A 22,055-nucleotide genomic window follows, 5' to 3' on the forward strand; every position below is an offset into this window, starting at 1 on the left:
GTGGTCAGTTCTGAGGACTGCTGTGATGAACAGTAGTCTCGGTTCCTTGTCCCCAGGAAAACAAGTCCTTGAAATAAAAATAGCTTGTACTAATTTGCACATATTTACACTCTACCAGTAGTTACAGGTCCACGTATTGTGTTATTATCGTATACCAGTAAATGCCATTCATTATATTTATGCATCTCTGGGAGACTGTGCTGTAACAAAAAATAGAGCATCCATGACACGCTCTCCTAATATCAGTGAAAAATACTGTCAACAAGGTATTGTTGATGGCTGTTGCAAAGGCACAACGTAAAGGCTTCAGGCCATTGTTGGTGAAAGCGTGGGGACCAGCTGATGAATTAGTGGACAAAAAAAAATTCATGAGGGTTTTTTTTATATAGCTCTTGTGTACTTTTCCATCTGTGCTGTCATTTTAATGTCAAAATAAGGTTACAGTAAGATTCGGGGCACCTCTGTGCATCCATCTGTGGTGAAGCTGCCTCTCCTGCAGCTCTTTCTCCTGGTGTCAGCAGGAGTGTGCTCCTCTCCATGGAGCTGGCTTCCCGGAGCGCAGGGCTGCCTCCTTGCAGGGTTGGTGTGCAGCTTCTTGCCCTCTTCAGAGGTGCTAAAATTTCACATCTGCAGGTGGGATGTTGACCCCCTCAAACCTGCTGGAATGCAGAGCGAGGAAGTGTTTGTAGTGACTGAGGAAAAGCACTCCTGGAGAGTCAGTCCTGCCTGGAGTGAATGCTTTGTCCCAGCCCTGAACCACCACTGGCTCTTCAGCCTCCAGGTGATCCCACTTGAAATACCAGCTAAAAAACAGCTCAGGAAAATTGAAATCTTAATAGAAGATGACTCATCTCTAAAGAGCTTATGCATTTCAAGAAGCAATTTGAAGTATACAGCAGGCTGTGTTAGACTCCAAACTAGAGCCAAAATTAATGGAGAGCTCTTCAGCTTCCAGGAGCGTTCGCTTTCCCAGATTGCTCTTCAGCAAAAACAATTACTTAAAATATTTCTCATAATAGTCAACATATTGTAAAGCAATATTTCTCCTAGTAATTGTAGTAGTCCTTGTTGCTGTTGGCCTAAGACTTAGTCTTCCCTGTCCCTTGCAAGCACGGTGCCTTTGAGGTGATAGTCTAAAGGGGTTTTGAGTGCAGCTGGTGACACCAACTGGGATCATGGAAAGCCAAGTCTGCACAGTGTGTCCGTCTTGCAAAATTCTCAGTCCCCTGACTCTTTTTTTATTATTTTGTTCCAGCAGCAGTCATTGCTGCTTTGAAATGGTTCTGCAAAAGAAATCTGTTTAGCATAACTTGTGAGTGTATGGGTACGGCCGTGACACCGCGCAGCGACGGTCCCCGTTGGCTCCTACCCTGACTACACTCGGCATTTCAACAAGACATCCAGTCCCTGATAAGACTGTAATGATATTGTTACAACTTGTTTGTCCCCTGGTGAGATTGCTAAATTAGGTTTTAATAACTTCTGCAGTTTGGCTGGTATTAGCAAGTGTGTGGAGCAGGCACTAGATCTGAGCTAGGGGAGCTTTGAGAAGTAATATTTCTGCTTTTATCGTTTAAAACAAAGCAGCGCTGTTGACAGAAAAGGAAGGAAAAATTGCCAACATCATTCTTCGGGCATTATAATTCATAAAGCTGGTTCTCTTCATATTTTTCTGCCTCTTCTCAAATAAAAACAATTTTGAGGCTGATGTGACCTTTTTTGTACTTTAGAGTTGTAGAGCAAACACAAGCTTCTGCAGTGAAAGATCTGATGCCTTGCAGGCATGGCTGCACTCGGTGCTGCTTTCCAACGACAACATTATGGACCATATTGCTTCAGTTGCTTTGGTACCTGTTGCACACTGTGCACAAAGATCGCGATAGTCATTTCTAGACTGAAATAATTCAGTTCAAGAATTCAGAAAAATTCACTTCAAAATGTGCTGTCTCCAGAGTATTTTGAACAAAATTCTGTTTAATGTCAAATGTCTCAAAATTCAGGTGCTCGCTGCTTCTGCACCTGCTATTATTAATGGTAAAAGAGAATCTCAAGAAAAAGAGCAAATTGGGAATTAGCTTTCAATGCAGCAATTAAATGTTTAAGTGGGGAAATCCCTCTATTCCAGACTTTTCATGTAAAGTTGGGTCTGCGTCAAGTGACTTGCAATCTACTGACTCTTCTTGAGAACTATGTGACGTTCTTTGGAAATGAGCAGTTGTAACAAGAATATTAAATGATCATCAGGGATGAATTGCAAAGCCCTGGACGTTTCTGGTGTTCATAAATGGCTCTCATTTTTTGTCTTTGGTCTTTCTCAGCACATCTTCATGTGTGCTTTATTTTAAGCAACGATCTCAGAACAAAAGGTGACATCCGTTGTACCCAGTTCATTGGCTTTTATCTGTTGAAATACCACAAAACTGAAGAGGAAGAAATTACTTCATATGGGCAATCTTATAAATAAATACAGATGGGGGAAGAGAGAGAGACCCCTGAGATGCATCTACTTCAACACAATACCTCCTTTACCACAGCCAGCTAATTTTTTGGTGCCACAAGTGTGTGGATCCCACATGTTTAGTGAGGAGCCCAGGGCCCTGCGGAGCAGATGACTCTGTTAGCTGAGATGCTCAAGGAAGCCTGCGGGGTACTTGGCCATGGTGGAGTGGGGTGTGTGTGTCTTTGCACAGATATTTTGTGTGTGCTGCAGAAAGCAGAAGCCAACTCTCCCTGCCCCATGGAGCTACCAATCAAAACCATTGACACAGATGGAGCATGTACAAAAAAGTAAAATGTAACTCAAAAGTAAATGGGTTCTCTTCTGATTTAATATGGGTATATCAACTCCAGCAGATCCCTCTTTGGGCTAGCAGAAGGTCTGGGAAACCCCTGTCAGAGTTGCACTGAGTTTTATTTCTAGAATTTTATTTCTAAACTTTGTTTTCAATTACACAAACTTTTCCTGAGAGTGTTTGGAAGCAACTGGTATTTTTGTGGCTTTATTGCTTTTAGCTAGAAAACCCACTTTGGACCTGACTCTGCGTGCGTGTGTGCCTGTCACATGCCAATATAGATGGCCGTGTTTCTATCAACTTACATCTGCCACAGATTGCTGGGGAAGGGGGAGAAACCAGAAAACCCTTTATGTAAACTTCACTTCTTTTTAATATAGAGCAATAGCTTCTAGACCTTTTAGGGCTCTTTCTCATTCTTCATGAGATACATATGTATATCAGCTATAACACACTGTCAGTGAACAGTGGTTTTCAATCAAAAAGACTGTCAGTAAAGCTGATTCACTAACAAGAAAGCTGTCAAGCTGTGACAGCTGCTGTCTTTGCAACCCCAAACAATCTGTTCAGTGCTAACTCTGACTTATGCTTCCATTTATTATACAGTAGTAATGAGTTCTGTCCTTAGAAATATCATTTTGGTGAGTACACCTAGCTACTTTGTTATGTATGTAGAATATATCAAATCAGATCCAACGTGTACGTGATAAGTTTTCTGCAAAAAAAGTTCTACTTCTGTCTTTTGAATTATTTTTGACTTCCACATCCAGTTTCAATACTTATCTCATTTTTGTAGTTAAGCATGAACCTGGAGATTTCATTACTTTCGTAAGCTGAGAAGAGTATAATTTATTTTATTCCCATTGTGTTGAAAAATGGCATATAACCTTAAACACAACACTAGTATCTACAGAAATGAGTAGAGGAATTTGCCATTATAGGAATTGTTCTGATGCTTAATAATCCCAGGATCCTGGAGACCACAAAAATTCAACCCAGAGGAGGAGAACTGAGGAGTCAGGCTGATGCTGCTGTCCAGATGCAGATGCACATATTCGAATTGTCAACCTTTTAAAATAAGGTAGCGACCACCCTGACAGCCTCCTTAAGCAATCTCTTCCAGCAATAGCTTACCACACCTAAATCTCCCTTGCTTCAATTCTGGTCGATTATTGCTTGCCTGGCCTGTAAAGGAGATAGGGAAGAGCTGTTTCCTATTTTCTTCTGTCTTGCATATTTAGTGATGCGATGTACCCCTAGTAAGTCGTCTTTTCCAGCTCCACTAGTCCCAGTTCCTTCTGCTTTCCTGCACTTTGGGTACTTCAGCTGAGACCACACTAGTGCCCCATAAAGCGGGTGGTTTGTGTGTGTTGAGCATCTCTGGGAGGTATTGGCCTCTCTTCCCAGCACTGCTCATCATCAGATGCCGCCTCCCGCCTCTCAGAAGAAGGGGAGGTTGGTCATCTGCGAGCCACCAGGACTGTATACCAAGAGCAGGCAAATAAAGTTTAACCTACAGTAGATAGAGAACGGTTTTCCATAAGCTAATGGCTGTCACAAGTATTCAGATAAGGATGATAAACTTCATCAAAGATCTACATAAAGCAAATGATGATGAAACTATCTCTGAGACCTTAGAAAGGCTGGGCAAGGTCCTGGGGCCTGAGGCCCTGGGTGCCTGTTGTTCAGAGGGAATTGGCAGTCACCTGGCATGTCTCCAATTCCCAGATGTGTGCTGGAACTGTAGCAAGATGTGTTTGTACCTGGGAGATAACCTGAGGAGGGTAACAGCTACCATGGATTCATCAACAGCAAATCACGTTGTCTCACTAATTCCCATTTATGGCCAGGGAAGGTAGGAGATGTCACGTGTTGACGTTCATAATCTTCTGACATGTGGCACTTACAGGTGCAAGTGTGGGAAACATGGATGAGAAAAAATTTCCATGGTGAGGATGCAAAATTATTTAGAAAATTGTCAAGAAAAGGCTCCTCGCCAGGTCAAAGGGATGGGGGTCCCCAGGGTTTGTTCTGGGTCCAGCATTGGGGTTTTTGATTAGTGCTCGTGTTGCGTTTTCAGGTAGGGTCGAGCTGCAAGGGTGGTGGTACAGAAATGCACCACCATGAGTGTTTTGGTGGTCTGGACACCACACAGGGGTAGTATAGCAGGGTCACGTTTTTCTTTAATACCGATAACGTACACGTGGCATGGTTTCTCATTGCCCTTGACGTCTCATGCCTGCCTTAGCTGCTTTTGGCTTCCTGGATGTGCACCGGTGGGACTCGAGAGGTCTCTTGCTGCATTTCTGACCTACTCTGAGATATTTTGCATTTTTGTTCTAAACTTCCTTTCCTTGGAAAACTACCAGCTTGCTTTAATTCACTTTCTCCTCAGCTTTACTGCCAAAAGATCTACTTAGTAATTCCTGGAATTTGTTGAAGTCCATTGCTTTTATCTTTCTTAGAGGGAGAGAAATAACAAAGTAAAAGCGCTCGTGTTTGTTCGCACCCAGGCTCCCGGCCAACTCTTCCTTCTGGATTGGCATCAGATGTATGAAAGCATCCCCTTTCCTCCTCTTCATTCCTCGGTACCACTCCGGGATGCTGGTATTCATTTTTCCCCTTTCACCTCCACACACACGTTTGAATAAATTGCTGAGATAAAGGAGCGGCAGCAGAGTGTGAGGGCACGTTAATCGTGTAGGAACTGGAGGCAGGATGCCCGGCTCCCCTGGGCAGACAGACACGACAGCACGTCATCCTTCTTCCCCCCATGTCCTGCCACGTTGCTGCTCCTGCCCCATATGGAAACGTCCCTTTCCCAAGCTAGCTCCAGTCCTCCAGCATTACCCAAAGATGTACATTTGTATGCTCCACATACAAATGCTATATTTAACAGTAAGCTTGCATGGAGTAAAATATCTTTATTTTTCCCACTACTTAAGCCTTACAGTTGTTAGTTGAGGAGACGCTGCCCTGCCTTTCAGCACAAAGCTCCCCATTGCTTGGGCTTTCCTCGCTCCCTGCGTGCAGCCGTGTACTCCCTCTCAACATGGGGAGAAATGTAACTTAATAGAGTGAATGTGAAAGAGGAACGAAAATTAGACCAGCGTGCATGCTGCATGGGAAAATCTAACCCCAGCTGTTCCCAAGACACCTTCTCCTGGGGGAGATGCTCTCTTGAGTTTCACAGAGGTGCCCTTCACCTTGAGGTCCCCCAGCCAGCACTTGCAAATGACTCATCAGGGGTGAGACCCATGTGCCCTCCTCAGCAGCCGCTGCCTGTTGGCGTCACCTATGTCCCCATGCTTTGCCCCTCTCTACGGCCTGCCTGAAAGGCAACATCAGGACTCGGAAGTTGCGCCTCTCAGTCTCCCTATGTACCACGCTGAAAGTTTTAAACTCTTTTCTAATAGATCCCCTTCAAATGTTTCTTAAAAAGGCAGTCAGTGGTTCTGCTGGGTCCTGTTGATAGCATATTTTATGCCATGAGACATAAAAGTTTGTTGTTTCGACTCAGGTAATTACAGATGCTCAGCCATTCTTTGCTGATGAGAAAGTATTGATGACAACTTTTCCCTCAAATTACAGCAGTAAGAGCAATAGTGTATAAAAAGGAGGATTACATGACAAGAGCTGTCTTTGTTATACTAGTGCTCTTTCAAGTTGCAGTGTTTTTTTACTTTTTTTGTTTTGAAAACTGTGAAATTCTCTTTTACTGCAGATCTTTTTGGGCCTCATTCAAAGCCCACTGAAGTCAATATAAAGACTTTGACTTCAGTTAAATTTGATTCAAGCTGTGCTGGCCAATGGAAGATTAAAACCAACTCCACTGTATCAAACACCACCAAACACTGAACATTTATATCCCTATTTATGTTTTGTGCATCTGTTCCTTCTAAATTACCAACAAGTCTTGTATGCAAATGCAGGATTTGTTTCATGTTTGTTCATCGTGGTTTCAATTAGGCCCGCGGGAAGGGCGAGCGCAGTGCCGTTAGACGAACACAGCCCGAAGATGCTCCTGACCTGGCCGTCCTCCCCCAGCTGCTCTGATGTGTGTTATGAGGTCCCCGACTGCGGGGAGCGCGCGGAGCTGAGGTTCTTGTTCATATTGTGAATTCCTACGCCGTGGCAGGGCTTGTTCTATCAAATGGGACGCAGCTATTTGCAAAAAGATGCAGATGCTGGCGCACACCTGGAGCCAGCTGCCCCTCGGACACTGTCACCCGCAGCGCGCGCTGCTCAGGAGGAGGGTTTGTGTCCCCGTGCTACCACAACCCCATTATCGGGGGATAAAAATACATTTACAGTGCTACCTCGAAGGGAATATGATTAGAAAAATGCTTTGTTGGAAAATAGAAGAATGAAATAGATGAAGCAGTAAGATAAAATCTGATGGGCAAAACCAAAGCAGTCCTCCCGCCTGCGTGCTAACTTGTGTTTTCTTGCGTAGCTCCCTGGAGGTCTTTGCTGGTTTGGGGAGGTGGTGTTAAGTTTCTTCCTCTTCTTTCTTATCACTCAAATACTTGTAAAACTCATTGTTAAGAATTCCTGTCTGCTGGCCTTTTATTTATTAAGTATTATTTTGTGTTGCTGCTGTGTTGTTGTTTTTTTCTTTCTTTTTTTCTCCCACGTAACAGTTACTCGTGAGTTTTAAGCTTTCCTCTCAAATCTGGGAGGTTTTGTATTGAAACACATAAATTGCCCAGCAGTGAGTGATTTTGATGGTCTGTTATAATGCAATCCATTAGATGAAGCTGAGGGAGATGCCCATTTCAGGAGACTCTGACGTACCCTGCGACATGCCAAATTACACACAGGCAATGCTTGAGAATCCACTCGTTTTCTGGTATTTACACAATTGTTTAATTAATCAACAATTAAAGTGTACTGTTTTGTAGTTAAACCCTGACTAGGCAAGGGAAGAGCACAAGAGAGGTGCTGGGTTACATATAAAAATGCAGGAGTTGAACTGAACTCTTACTGATACCTTGTATGTTTGCAAATAAAATTTATGTGTATGTACACATCGAGATCCCACTGAATTCAGTGGTTTTTGATAAGTCGTCAAGAAAAGATGGAAAAAATAAGCTTAGTTGTTTATCCCAGTGATTGTTAAAGGCATGTCTCTGAAATGTTGTCACACGTTGGAGAAGTTTCTGATACGAAGAAGCATTTATTAAACTATTCCATTAATTGGGGAATAGGTAGGGCTGCTGCTCTGAATAAATTAGAAAAATTAAATAATCTAGACTACTGGAAGACTGTCTTAATTATATAAAATACAATTAATACTGTTTCACTTGTAAAGATCTGTTACTTTATTGGTAAAACACTATGTGTGTATATATATATAAATGAATATATTTGAATATGGCTCATATCTGTTTTTCTGAGGCAGAAAACAGATCTCAGAAAACCTGTTCTCTTACCTGAAAGTCTTTGTCTTAACGCACTGGAGAGCAATTTCACTAACAAAAGATGAAGTTAGGATGCCAAATTAAAATCTGATGAAAACTGGAAAAATAAAAGACTTCTTTGACATTTACAATTAATGCCACAAAAATGTTAGCTTAATCAGACAATATGGTTAATCACAAAGGTGAAATTGGAAGTTGCCAGCCCTGAATGCTAGTGTAAAAGTTAATAAATTCAGCTCATAATCATTATGCACATGCTAGTTATAATAATTTACTGTCCATACCAAATCTTTATAAGCATTGTAATTAAATATAAAATGCACATTAGAATTATAATGAGTAATTAGGGCAACATAACTAATATGCATAAAAGTCCCGAAGCTCATTAAAATGTTAAAAGATGAAACCTGTTCTAGCTGGAGTTTTTTTGCACGCTTTCTGTGCTTGAATGCCAGTGTGTTGCAAGCATTGTTTTAATTGTTCCTTTAGACATTTAAAAGCAACATGAAAATGTTTGGGTAGGAAACCAGATTCAGCAGTACTTTGCATCATTTCTGGATGGAACAGAAGTTGTAAAATTTGGTTTCCCAGGACAAACACCTGACTCATGAACATGGTGATATCAGATGAGCAGAAACTGAGCAGAAAGTAATTATAGAGTGCTCTTAGCACAGGAGTGGGAAACAATGATAGCCTTCACGTCTTTCTCATTAGCATGCTGGGAGAGGGATGGAGTGCAGTGAGTACTCGGTGTCATCACAAGAGACTTTTAATAGGGGTGTTTATTGAAACTTCAGTTGTTTTGCTAAAATTAAAGAGGATGTGCACACACCGGAGAGTGTGTACGCACCTGATGTAGCGCTCCTCTATCCCGAAATCTCTGGCAGGTCCCCCCGAGTGAGCCAGTGGCCTTGTGAACTTGCATCAGATTTGGTTGTTGGACAGGAATAACTCACCCATCCCATGAGAGTTCTTGCTAAGGCTGTGCTGCTCTCCTGTCCCGCATGGGGCTTTTTTCTGTCACTGCTTAAAAAGAAGGAAGGTAGGTAGTTGTGCTTTTGCCGTGCTGCTTTAGCAATAGCAGATCCAACCTGGGCGCGCGCCAGCGGTCGCTGGTGCTGAGGCACGCTGGGCTTTGTTAGGCAAGGCTGGCGTGAGTCCTGTGAAACAACATCAAACCTGCCTCACCTCCTGCTGCGTGTCAGGTCTGGCCCTCCTCACTCACATGTTTCTCATGTCACATCTGTCTGGTGGGGGATACATAGATGTGTATTCTGTGGGGATAATAAATAGGTGTTTTGGGTCAAGAGTAGCCTTACCTCCTGAGCTGCTTCGTGCAGGGACAGATGTGAAAGGGCACTAGTAAAACTTCGGTTAAGCTGAGTTTCTGAGCACACACTTGAAAGAGCCTTTCCCAGCAAAGCACTTACACATATTTGAGAAATTGATATTAAGTATGTTCCAGTAATTTATTTTCAAGTCAGAAATGAAGCATTTATTTTAAGTGCTCAGCTCCGCAGGGATGAACTGTGGAAGAGGATTGAGCAAGGATCCACCGTAGGGAGAGTAAACCTGCAAGTATGAGTCACAAAAGCCCAGTACTGCTGACAGATATATATAATCATGTTTTTTTCCTTTGTTATTTTATATAATCATTATTTAGGAGACATAAAAATGAGAAATACATTTTAAATTATTAGTCTTACACAAGGTTTTCCTGTTAACATCACTGTTACATTTTACTGCAGCATCTTCTATCAGACCACTAATTTTTCTATTCCATTCTCCCCCTTGGGAGCTCTCTGTGGCTGTCACCCCCTTCCTTCCTCCTGTAGGCTCTTCCAGGGAAATGGTTTCACTCTATTGATGCTCTATACCTTTGAGACAGGTGGTTATTTTCTTGCATTATTATTTATAATAAAGTGCTCTGCATGCACTCAGAAGCACGTCTGTGTCTCTGCAACACAACTGGAATCTCTTCCCACGTAACCTGTGGAGGGGGAAACCCGGTGAAGGCTTCAGTTGTGGAGGCCGCGGAGTTTGAGGGAAGGCTTGCTGGAGCCTTGCCTACCCCGTGCCTCAGAATCTCTTGTGTTGAAGCTTTAAGCATTTCTCCTATTTTTTCAGCGGTAATTACTTTAAAATTTATTAAAGCTGCTCTTCTTTTTACCTTTTTAAACTTTCATCAGGCCTTTAAGCTTGTGTCCATCTGTATTTATCCCTTGCCTTCTATTGCCTGCTCAGGACTTTTGCTAGCATCTGTTTGATCAATCAGCTGAATAGAGCAGGATTGCATCGTTAATGACGCTAAACGATTTTCTGTAATAGTTTAAGTCATCGTTATTAAACTCCTGAATGAAAACGTTTTCCTGGATGGCCAATATTTATCCTTGCTATTGATTCCCTAAGCAGCCGTAAGAGCCCAGGAGCAGCCGCCCGCCACGGGGGCAGTGGGTGGTGGGGGGGTTACCTGCTGCAGTGTGGGCAGCGGTACTGGTGTCACTGGGAGCACTCCTGATGGCCTTGCAGGAAACCTGTCGGGGGGTTGGAAGGCATCTAACTGCTGCTGGGATTGAGCAGGATTTAAATCACCCCCCTCAGTATTTTAAGAGGGTCAGATCCCCCCAGTCCCTCCATAGGGAGGGGAGCACGCTGCAGCCCCCGCCCCGTGCTGTTCATAACACCCTATAAAAAAGTGTCAGCAGAGGGTTGGCAAGTTTATTGGCAATACGAAAAAAAAAAATAATAAAACAAGGTGTCAAGAGCTGCAGAAGGATCTAGTGACTTGGAGGTGATCAGGCAGGGGTGGTCAGCGCTGTGAAACACAGAGCCCTGTCACGGAGGGAGGGACAGGCAGGCAAACCATCGCCGCACCTGTTTCAGGAATTTTCTAAAGTTTTGAGGTGCTACACGGGAGGAAAAATCATGTTGTTTTCTGTATGTTTGTTATAACCTCTCCCAAACAGCTGCCTGTCAGCCCTGGCTGGAGGTGAGATGTTGTTATCCTCCATCCTCTCCTCTCCTGGGTGGTTTGGCTGATCCTCTGCGTCCCTGCTGTACTGGGCAACTCTGGTGTCGAGGAGATTGTTCACCAGAAAAACAATTCATATTGGATAATGGTGAAGGCAGAATTTAACTGAACCTTGTGAGCACTTGTTAACATAATATATGAGCTTTCCTCTTGCTAAATTATATGTATTTAGATCAATATAGCATTCCTTCCCATTGTTATAACCTCAAAATCCTTTACACAGGAGAAAACACGTGCAGCCCCAGCAGCACCAGAATGCAGACAACTGCAGCATGACTGATAGCAATAAGATCAAATCATGAATGTCTTCTCAAAAACAAGTCTTTGTTGACTACGTGGAAAAACACTAAAAAAATATATGAAATAGCGGAGGCCCGAGAATCTCTTCCCGTGTGTTTGTCTCTCGCCTTTCCAAAACAAACCTTGGCAAGGAGAGCAGCAGGTATTTTGGTGTGTAATTTCATCTGGAGTTATTCAGTCTTCCACACCGATGGGAGCGGTAGGGTCTGATGGATTTTTGGCTCAGCACATGGCTAATCAGTGCACCAGAAATGTGCCTGCATCACACAGTTTGTCTTTATACTAAAAACAAGAAAATAACCTGACAATGAAAAATCTAAGAGAATGGTGACTCTGAGCTATCTTCGGTTTGTGTTTTCACACCAGTATTAACCGGGGATTTCCTAGAGCACAGAATATTGATTTTTATTTTTATTCTGAACAAACAGAAGCTGAAATCTTTCTGAAAAGGAGATCTAAGAAAACTTCCTTTTCAGAGTTTTCCAGTGTTTTCCAAACAAAGCTCTGCCTCACCGGACAGCAAAGCTCGGAATCATGATTTGTAGCTGGGATCCAGCTGGCATCCCCTTCCCAGCTGCACCGGGAGCACGGTGCCTGGGGCTCCTGCCTGAAAAAGCATCGGCAAGCTGTACGTTTTTATGGATCATTTAATTTTAAAATTTATTGTCAATGATGTTCTGCATTTATTTAAAAAACAAACAACCAAACAAAACCAAACCAAAGAAAAAATCCAAAAGACCCCACAAAACACCACGTAAAAAGTAAGCAGGCCACATTGAGAAGCATAAAGGTGGTAGTTTTTAGAAAAAAACTTTCTACGTGACTCAGGCCTCTGCTGGTCTTTTATTTGCTCTTTCTGCTTAGCTCATGAGAATTAAATATTGTCAGTGTAGTGTACACACAGTGTGGTAGATTAATTTCAAACTCAGGGGTTTTTTGCGAGTAATCCCACCCACTCTGAATTAGGAGAAAGAAATACTTTCACTCCCTTTTCATAACAGAAAAATATTTGCTGCTTACCACAAAGCTTTCCAAGGAGTCACTGCATGGTGATGTGGAGAAGGGGCCAGATAAAGTTCCTGCTATTTAAGGGCTTGCAGACCCCGTGGAACCCATGGGGTGGTCACTGCTCTTGTCTCGCATAGGACAAAACCCATGGTCATGATAAATCTCACCAGCGTCTCTCAGTGCCTGAAATGCAAAACCCATGGCCACTGAAAATCTTCCCAGGGTCTTTCAGGGGTGATGGAACTACACGGGATGTCAGTAGCTTAAACTCAACTTGCAGTTCATGAAGGCTTGCTCAGCGTGCGATCCAGTGCGTTACTCCACCACCTCTCCTAGAATTTCTCTCTGGTGTCCTCAAAAATAGATTCTATCTACTTTGGCCTGCCAGTTTATTCCAGGTGCAGCAAATTTCCATCCCTCCCTAGGGCAGGATTCCCAGCCCTGCTGGGAGGCTGCCCCGCAGAGCAGGCATGGCTGGAGATTGCCTCAACACCCGGGAGAGCTGCGACAAAAGGTGATGGGTAAAGGAGAAGCGTGGGGCGGCATCCACCCACAGGTGAGGACTTGCACAAATGTAAGATGGGCAACTGGGCTAATGCTATGGGAATCCCACGGGAAATGGGGGAAGAAATGTCGAGTTAAGGAGGATGTCCTCATGGGTAGAAAAGCATCACATGCAGCCCATGAGGAGCAACCTCCCTGTTCCACTTGGCAGCATATTCCTCGTAGTACAGCACCTCGCGTTGGGCACGCTCACTCAGGCAAAGTGTGGGTGAACTGGAGGACTTCCAGGCACCACAAAAAACACGTGTGTTTTTCAGGAAATGTGATATCTGAAATGAGAGAGAATGAACGGAGTTTCTTTTAGACTGAGTTTGTTTGGATAAAGGAGGACTGAGAGAATGAGCGCACAAGTCTTTAAATGGGTAAAAGCTTTCTTCAAATAGAAATTTAGACCTATTTTTCATATGACTGGGGACAAAATAAGTAGTAGTTTAAAACTACAGCACCTGTAACTGCACGGATAAGTAAGTGTCAGTGCATTGCCATCCAGGATGGTTGTGGGTCTCCCTGGAGCTTCGAAATATCAGGATGGAGGGGTCCATTGGGACCACCCGGGTTGGGCAGGCGGGTGGACCAGGTCCCCCAGCAATCCAGAACCACAATGTCAGACAGACACGGGTAAACAGGGAAGTGATCTGGTGTTTCTCTTAACGCCGGGGGTCTGGGGTCAATGCCCAGCAGCCGGGACACCCCAGACCTGCCTGCTCGGGGTGGGGTCCCCAGGAGCTCAGCGACGCATCTGGACCAGCCTCAAACACACCAGCCACGTGTGAACTAATGGTGGAGAAATGTCCTAGGGGTTCTGTTCCAGTGTTCACAACTTTCGTACAGCTTGAGGGAAATTGTGGGAATGCTGGCGAGCAGTCCCCAGTCCCAGGGTGGGTGGAAACCCTGTGTGAGGGGTAGACCTCCCCCCAGCCATACTCCAGCTCTTGGCAACCTCCACTAATCATGTGCCCATGCAGTAGACTTTCATTTTCTTCCATCATTCAGGTGATGCTTTTGTATGGTTTATCTCACACGAGTTTTGATTTTGTATGGTTCACCTTGGACACTTTTAGCTGTTGTTCTTTTGAACACTTCGGAAGCACAAGCTGAGCTGTGAGCTTTGTGGTGCTTGAGTAGGTGCTGGTACCACGTGGTACCACAGGAGCAAAGGCAAAATGTGACCGGTTCACAGCTCTTCATGTTATCAGTCTCACTCAAAGCTATTTTTTCTAAAAGTCTCGGCTGCACAAACTGCTTAATTTCTCAGGAAGGCGTAAGTTTATATGTGCCTGGTATTTTTATGGAGTAACAAAAAGAATCTGATTTTTTTTTTCCCTATGCAGATTAGGGAGTAGTCATGCAAATTGGTTATATGTTTATTATCAACTTGAAATTTTAATGTTGATGGTTGAAAGTTAATGAATTTATGGATTGGTTTGATGCAATCATTGTGCAGAGAAAGTTGAAGGCAGAAGGTATGTTTTGTGGCTGTGGGAAACCATAGTCTGTCGGCCTGACTCGGGGCAGGACTTGAGAGATGGGTGAGAGAACCAGTTCTCTGTTTAATCCCACCTGAAACACGCTCACCCCGTGCCATTAAACATTGAGACTTCTGTGTGAGTGCTCAGAGTGTGCGTTTGCGTTCCCTGGGCTGTGACAGCTGGATTCCTGTGCGATGCCCTATGCATCTGGAAAAAGTGGTGTTGGTGAAGGATGGGTGTGCGATGGAGCTGACCCGCCTGTGCAGGGAACCTGGCTGTCACTCTGCTCTTTCATGTATCTGATGCTTCGTTAATGCGGCTGGTTCCCGTAAAAGGTTATGGTCTCTTAATGTGGCGCGCTGAGCGATGGGGGAGATGGTGAAAGAAGCAGACAAGAGGCAGTCAGCATTTTACATGTACATAAATACCTTAAAACAACATCTGGAAAACTGCTTGGGAAAAAATAAACAGATTTTTATTTATAAGTTCTGTGGTTTGGTTTTTATAGCGTTTTTATGATGCACATAAATTATTGTTTAAAAACAGAAAACGTAAAAGAAATTCCAGGGAGAAGGCAATTGTTGTTCAGCCTTTCCTTTGATAATCTCTTTCCTGAGGAATTTGTTGTGTTTTATTTTCAGCTTACGGTTGCCTTTCACTGGCAACTGGAAAAACTGACAATCACTTTTTATCTTTATTTGTACCTGTAGTTCTAAGCTTAAAATGTTTATTGATATTTACAATGGTTACTATTTAAAAAGACAAAATACATTTACTGAAACAAATCTGTATCCAGTGTAATACTGGAAAAGTCATGTAGTTATTCGTATTTACAGTTGGCTCATAATTGCGAAGGTAAGTTTGTTCTTTTAATATGCAAAACAAGACCTGAAAGGCCACCTAAGCCTGTGGGGTTTACGGGGCATTTGCAGAAGACACAATGCAGAAGATAAGTGGTGGTGGCCCCATCTTTGCCTTGGACCCTGCACCCCGGGCACTGCCGTACCTCTCCCCAGCTGAGGGGGCTCCTCCCTGCCGAGCCCCGCAGGACTCCGCAGCCTCTCAACCAGCACCGGCATTGGGTCTTCGTGTGCTTTTTTCTGATTCTCAGGTTTTAAATACATCTTGTACAACACTAATGCTTATAAATAGTTATACTTTATGTTGAGTAACTGAGTTGGAAAAACAGCTTTTTTTCAGTATGGGATTGATATCTCTTCATGTCTCAGTTGTATTTTTTACACCAGATACACAGAATATATATCAGAATCTGCTGTGTGGGATAATTTTTACGCTGCTGGAAGAAAACGTGATTGAATGTGAATCAAGCTGGAAAACATGCGCCAGGCTGAGAGTAACGTAAAGCGTGCTGAAGAGAAGCGGCGTTAAACAATCTGCATATCTAGATGCAAATATCCATTTTACAATTCTTTTTTTTCAGTTGCCCCCACAATTCAGGAACTTAAATCCAGCGGTGTGGTGCTTGGAGGGAACGGACTGATACGGTGCGAAGGTGCAGGAGTTCCTGCTCCGGTCTTTGAGTGGTACAAAGGAGAGAGGAAGTAAGTAGCTGGTGCTCGCCGACCCCCTCGTGCCGCTGGGGATGCTGCCTGCCCGTGGGGACCAGGGTGGAAGAGAGAGGAGTCTGCCGGGCTGGCTTTGTCCCCTGTGGTGACAAATCCAGCAGGCTGTTCTGAAATTAATGCTGAGCTTTAAACAGTGGGTGCTCGGAGGTGTCGGCTACCAACAGCCATGTTGCACGGCTTTTGGGGGAGTTTTTCAGTTGCCTTGCAGTCGTAGTTTCTGCTCAAAAATGAGGTGTAAGCAGGCTGTCCGTGGCTGGGCTGTGATAGTGATTATTGCAATAATGAGTCTAACATTTAAACATGCTTTAGTAATTACCACGTTTTAAGTATCAAAGCCAGAAAGGCACTGAAAAGTCTACTAAGAGGATTTTTTTTTTCTTAATTCATCTTCATAGGTTTCCCACTGAGGGTTTTGAGGGTGGAAAGGTTGTTTCACAAACCAGACTTTCAAGCAAACCTTAACGCATATGAATTTTCACCCAGTTGTGCTGTTAGTGGTCTAGGCCACGGGTTTATAGTCCACAGAGCTGCGCAGAGCCGCTGCCCATCACAGCATCCAAGAGGGGGTCAGGGGAGTGCTCCGCTCAAACCCCAAGAGCTGACCGTGTGCTCTAGTTTTCTTTACAGTCAGCTTCAATTTCAGGTCGTTAGTGCTATGTAATAACAGGCATCTCTGTAGGGTCATCTTTATTTTAAAAATCAGCTCGTTAAACGGGTAGATATTTTTCTTTTTGAATAGAAAGTTTTGTTTCACAGCTCTTAGCTTATGTAAGAGCCTTGTTTCTGTTGGTGCAAAAGCAAGTGGATATTGTCCCTTGTAAGTGACTGTCCATATGCACCTTCTAGTTTCTGGAATTTCCTGGCTTCCAAGTGCTGGGTTTCTCAGCTTGAACATCCCATTAAACCTGGGCGTTGACATGAGAATATTAATGACCGTTTTTCACAGAAAGCCATCTGTCAGCTCATTTCTCACTGGCCAGCTGCTCCCCTCCAGGAGCATTAGCGGCTCCTCTTCCTTCGCGAGTTTTCAGAGCAGTCATAACTATTGCACTTCGACCATATCCTAAAGCAGTCTCTAAAACAATATAATCGATCTTTACTATATATAACAGTAAATGTTTTTCTTCTGTTGGCAAAATTCATCTGCATCCTCTTTCCAAGATGTGTCCACACGCTGCGGGAGGTGCAGGAGAAACTTTATGTAGAAAGTATCATAGTGCAGGTTTTAGTGCTCTGAATTCAATTAGCCATTCCCAGCACCATAATCACCTTTCTATTTATAGCATTGACCAATTCCTTTCTTCAGGAGCGCACTCAGTGCCGTGGTAGCAGCAAGAAAGACTAAGCGGAGCATTTCGGGATGCCCGAGTTGGGCCTCCTGCTTTCTGTTGCAGTTGGTGTTATCACCTGAGCCTTGCTATAATCAGCAAGAAATGTGCTGTCCTCTTGTGCCTTACTGCTCCAATATTAGGTTAAATCTAATGGTCCATCCTTTTTTGCTAAGCTGTTGTTGACATATGCTAGACATAGATGACTACAAAGGTACTGGGGATCTCTGAACCCCCACCACGTGCAGGAAAGAGAAAAAGACATATAGCTTTTTTTTTCCTCCAGTGTTACCCCTTTAACTCTGGATGATGGAAAGCCAGCACAGAATGAGCTTTGGACAGCTCAGTTGTTGTTTTAATGCAAAACTGAGAAGAGTCAACTTCCAAAGGTAGTTCAGAGTACCATGTACGTTACCCTGCAGATAATTTGCAGATATAGTACAAGACTAAATTTATATACTGGGAGTGCACACCCTGCTATATTTTCTGCTAATAGAATACAGAGAATCTCATTTTCTTCAGTTATTCTTGGATTGGGACCTTTTTTTTTTTTGTAGATCTGGATGAATTCTTGAATAAATGAACAGTGGGAGTTAGATCTGAAACCCTAACTATATGTTCAGTGTCTGAAACAAGCCTTTTGGGTCTGTAAACTGCATTGTTGTTACTTAGATTAATGTAAATCCAAACCCACAGTTTCCAGACTCCAGGGATCATCTCATCATAAAATAGCCATTAAAATTAAACATAAATGCACTTGCAGACTACATCCAGTTAAAACGACCAGTCTTCGAGGCAGAGAGCTTGCAGGGCTAATTCTGCCTCATCACCGAGCTCACAGGAGTTGCTGTTCTGTGAGTGCTGGTGCACGAGCGTGTTTTGCAGTTTTTCCTGCCCTGGCCAAGTGCAAGGTGAGGAGCCCAAAACCCTGAGAGCTGCAGCCCATGGGCAGTTGTGTGGCTTCCTGGGGCCGGACACCTCTGCTCACCTTTTGTAGCTGAGGAAAGGTGAGGAGAGCTCTCACAGGCAGGTTTTGGAGCATTTGTCTGTCAAAAGCAGTGCCTTAAACTCCACGCGGGAGCTGCGCAGACCCTGAGCCAAGGGTACCCCAAGCCGAGAGGGTGGGGCAGCCTGGGAAGGGACTGGAAATTTGGGGGAAAAGTTAGTAAAAGCATCTTAAAATTATAAAAGTGTGTGGCTTCTAAAACTGAACGAGGATTCCCTATGGAGAAGAGAGTGGCTTCATGGCGCTGCCTCCCAGTTTCTGAAATTCCCAACTGTTCAGGTATGTTGTGTTACAGGGTTATGCAGAAATTAGACCCCAGATATTAAACAGCCACAGGGAAGAAGCCCAAAAGTCACCTATCTAGAAATATTAATTCCCATATCCTTGACAAAGCAAACAAGACTTACATTTGAAACAACAGAACTCATTATAATGGCTTAATATATTATAATAACATGAAGGTATTCAAATATGAAACCAAAGGTAGGTACCCCCGGGGGCTGGCACTGATGCATGATCTTCTTTGGATGCATAGGCGTAATCTCTGGAATAAAAAGGAGATCACTCTTCCTTTTATAACTAGTGGTACAAAGCAGTTGGGTGAGGAAGTGTGTAGGGTGGCTGCACACAACTTAAAATGCAGTTCCAGCCTGAGAAGTAACTTGGTAAAACCCAGACAAGGAATAAACGCTGTGTTCAGTCAATAAGCTACGCAGAGCAGCACACGGGAGTAATTAATTTAAAAGTAAAAGCATCTGGTTCTTACAACTGCAAATGTGGATCCTCAAAACTGCTGAGTTTATGCTAACTAATGCCGACTCCTCGGTCCGTTAATTACGTGGCTTATTGATATGCACATCTATCCCATTCCGTTTACTCCACTTCCAGTTCTGGCCCCCCAGTGTCGGCCACTTCCCAGCAGGGACGTGGTGGGAAGGTGACGCCGTCCGAGCTGCCCTGGCAGGAGCGAGGGGAGAGGAGGAGGGAAGGGGTCTGAGCTGGCACCCCTGGCGCTCGTCCTTCTGGCAGCCTGGGGAAGGCAGCAGGTCACATCAGGCAGACGCAGTTAATTTTTTAATATGAATGTCACCCCTGATGGGGCATGGGGACAGCAGAAATCCCAACACCCTGTTGTTTTCTGGACATTACAGCTGTAAAAAAGAGATGCTGCAGGTCAGACTGCAGCTATGGGCCAAAAGGGTGGAGGTGACTTGAAACAGCTGGTAGGAATAACCATTGGTGGAAGTGGAGCCTGGGAGGGGGGCAGGAGAGGGCACAGGGGTGCTCAGGCCCCGAAAGGCAGTGGGAGGGGATGGTGGCCGTGGGGACAGCTCGTGGTGGGGAAGGGGCATTGAGGAAAGCATCTGGCCTGGGGCTGGAGCGAGTGCTGGGGCCGTGCTGCTGAGCCTCCCCGAGCATCGTCCCTGGTTCCGAGCCGTGGCGTGCAGGCAGGGGAGCATCACAGCAGGGTGGGTGGCTTTGGGGCGAAGGACACTCCTGGGGTTTTCTGCAGCAGAGGCAGAAAGAGGAGGGACAGACACGGATGGTTTTAGGAGAACATCCACGTGCAGCAGCGTGTGTGTAAGTTGAAAGGACAAACTTCTGCCTTGCGCAAGTCTGGAGAAAAGGTGAATCTCCTAACTGCACTGTTCACCCCAAACCAGGTGTTTTGATGCCATTTTTTTATGTTTCTGGTAAAACTGTGTGTGTCTATGGGATGTGCTGTGTCCTTTCCCCAACGATGGGCTGCACAGAGCAGACCTGAGTCCTTTGCAGCAACACAAACTGCACGGGGAAGAGAAACCCCCTGCACGTGCCGCAGCATCAAGTGATTAAATGAGAGCAGAGGCACTCGTGTAACGATGAGAAGTATTCAATCCACAATATGCAGAAGTGCAATTAATGATAGACTTGAAATGTTTTTAGACAGAATGTTAAAAGATCGCATTCATTCCCAGGATATATGATTATATCTTTCAATATACCAAACAAAAATTGTATACTTAATCTGGAACTCTGCTCCTCATGTGAAATATAAGGAATTATGAGTAATCAGCTGTAGCTAGTATTTTAATAATATCCTTGTTAGATCAGACGTGGTTTAGCACAACAGTGACATTTAAATTTATCATCTCTTTGCCCCGGCGCAGCAGCGGCGTTTCTGACACGGCTTTGGGAGCAACATCAAAAGACCTGCACAGTTCCTATGAAATTTGGGGTGGGAAGCTCAAAGTCAGGGAAACAGAGACGGGTGAAAAAAACCCTGTTTTTTTTCCTACGTTCCATTCCCTGGTTTCTGTTCAGATTGCTGTCTCAGGGTGCAGTGCTGCTGTAGCACATCTTCCCTAATTGCGAGTCTAATTTGTAGCTGTAGAGGCTTGTAAAATAGACTGTGGTCGCAATCCTACGCAGTCACATTTCTGGCTGCCTAATCCTCATCTGCCATCAGCTGGAGGTGTGTAAGGACACAAGCAATCTCCAGAGTCTGACAAACACTCTCTGAAAGACTTACCATAATACTGTTCTGCCCCAAATAGGGTATTTAAATCTTTAGGTTTGCCCAATTTAAAATCTAAGCTTTGCATGTGAGAATTTATATCCTACCCTATGGCCAGGCAGGCAGGGCCATGGGTGTCAGTCTTTTTCTTTCGACTAGGGCACACAGGCAGAAACTGTTCCCCTCAACACCCCACAGCTCCAGTGTTGCCCATGGCCTCTCCGATCTGCCGCTATGATAATTTTGCTCGACAGACTACATCGGCAGCTTGCAAACAGCTTCCTGTGTTACCAGTTATGTTTGAAAAAAAAGAAATTTAAAAAAAAAAAAAAAAGAGATAAAAAAAACATTTATTGCTTAGGGTATATGAGTTACAGAAATTTTCTTTTTGCTTTCTAGACTGATCAATGGTCAACAAGGAATTACTATTAAAAATTATAGTACAAGATCACTTCTTACTGTTACCAATGTGACAGAAGAGCATTTTGGCAACTATACATGTGTCGCTGCCAACAAGCTAGGGACGACCAATGCCAGCCTGCCTCTCAACCGTAAGTAACGTGGACATGTGGCAAATGTTCATGGTTGTTTGTTTCCACATACATGGATTCAAAAGCCAAAAAACAGTAGTGTGCTTTTTTTCCCCCCTGGTTTCTTCACAAGGCATATGAATACTGTTGCGTTCCTCAGTGCTGGGAGATAATGCACCTGGTTAGTTATTCCGTGCTGCAGAAGGGTTTCTGTTCTGAAAGTGATGGCATATTTTGGGGGTATTGATGAATCTACACAAAAACCCCACAACTAAACCGAACCCGCCGTCGTGGTATAGAGACAAAATTAGCATGACATAATCTTTATGCTCAGAATAGAAATAACAGATCTCTAAGGTACCACTGTAAATAAAGTTAAAAACTTTTTCAGCTAGTTTCAGGAAGTATGCTGAGCTGAATAACTGGGGTGTGCCAGAGTCCTGCTCACAGGTCGGTTTGTCGGTCGTTGACCTCTGCTACAGAGAAGTCACAGAGGACTTAAATCTTTTGAAAAAGACAAT

At 44.0% G+C, this 22,055-nt stretch overlaps 1 protein-coding gene across 1 annotated transcript in view; it reads left to right on the forward strand.

Annotated features, from left to right (window-relative positions):
• NEGR1 (neuronal growth regulator 1) overlaps positions 1-22,055 on the forward strand; it is a 290,225-nt gene that overhangs the window by 210,264 nt on the left and 57,906 nt on the right. The window contains exons 5-6 of the mRNA XM_074875772.1: positions 16,029-16,149; positions 21,404-21,555. Coding sequence (XP_074731873.1) covers positions 16,029-16,149; positions 21,404-21,555 — 273 coding nt within the window. The remainder of the gene's footprint in view (positions 1-16,028; positions 16,150-21,403; positions 21,556-22,055) is intronic.

The sequence above is a fragment of the Strix uralensis genome, chromosome 8, assembly GCF_047716275.1.
Source record: "Strix uralensis isolate ZFMK-TIS-50842 chromosome 8, bStrUra1, whole genome shotgun sequence".
Lineage (NCBI taxonomy): Eukaryota > Metazoa > Chordata > Aves > Strigiformes > Strigidae > Strix > Strix uralensis.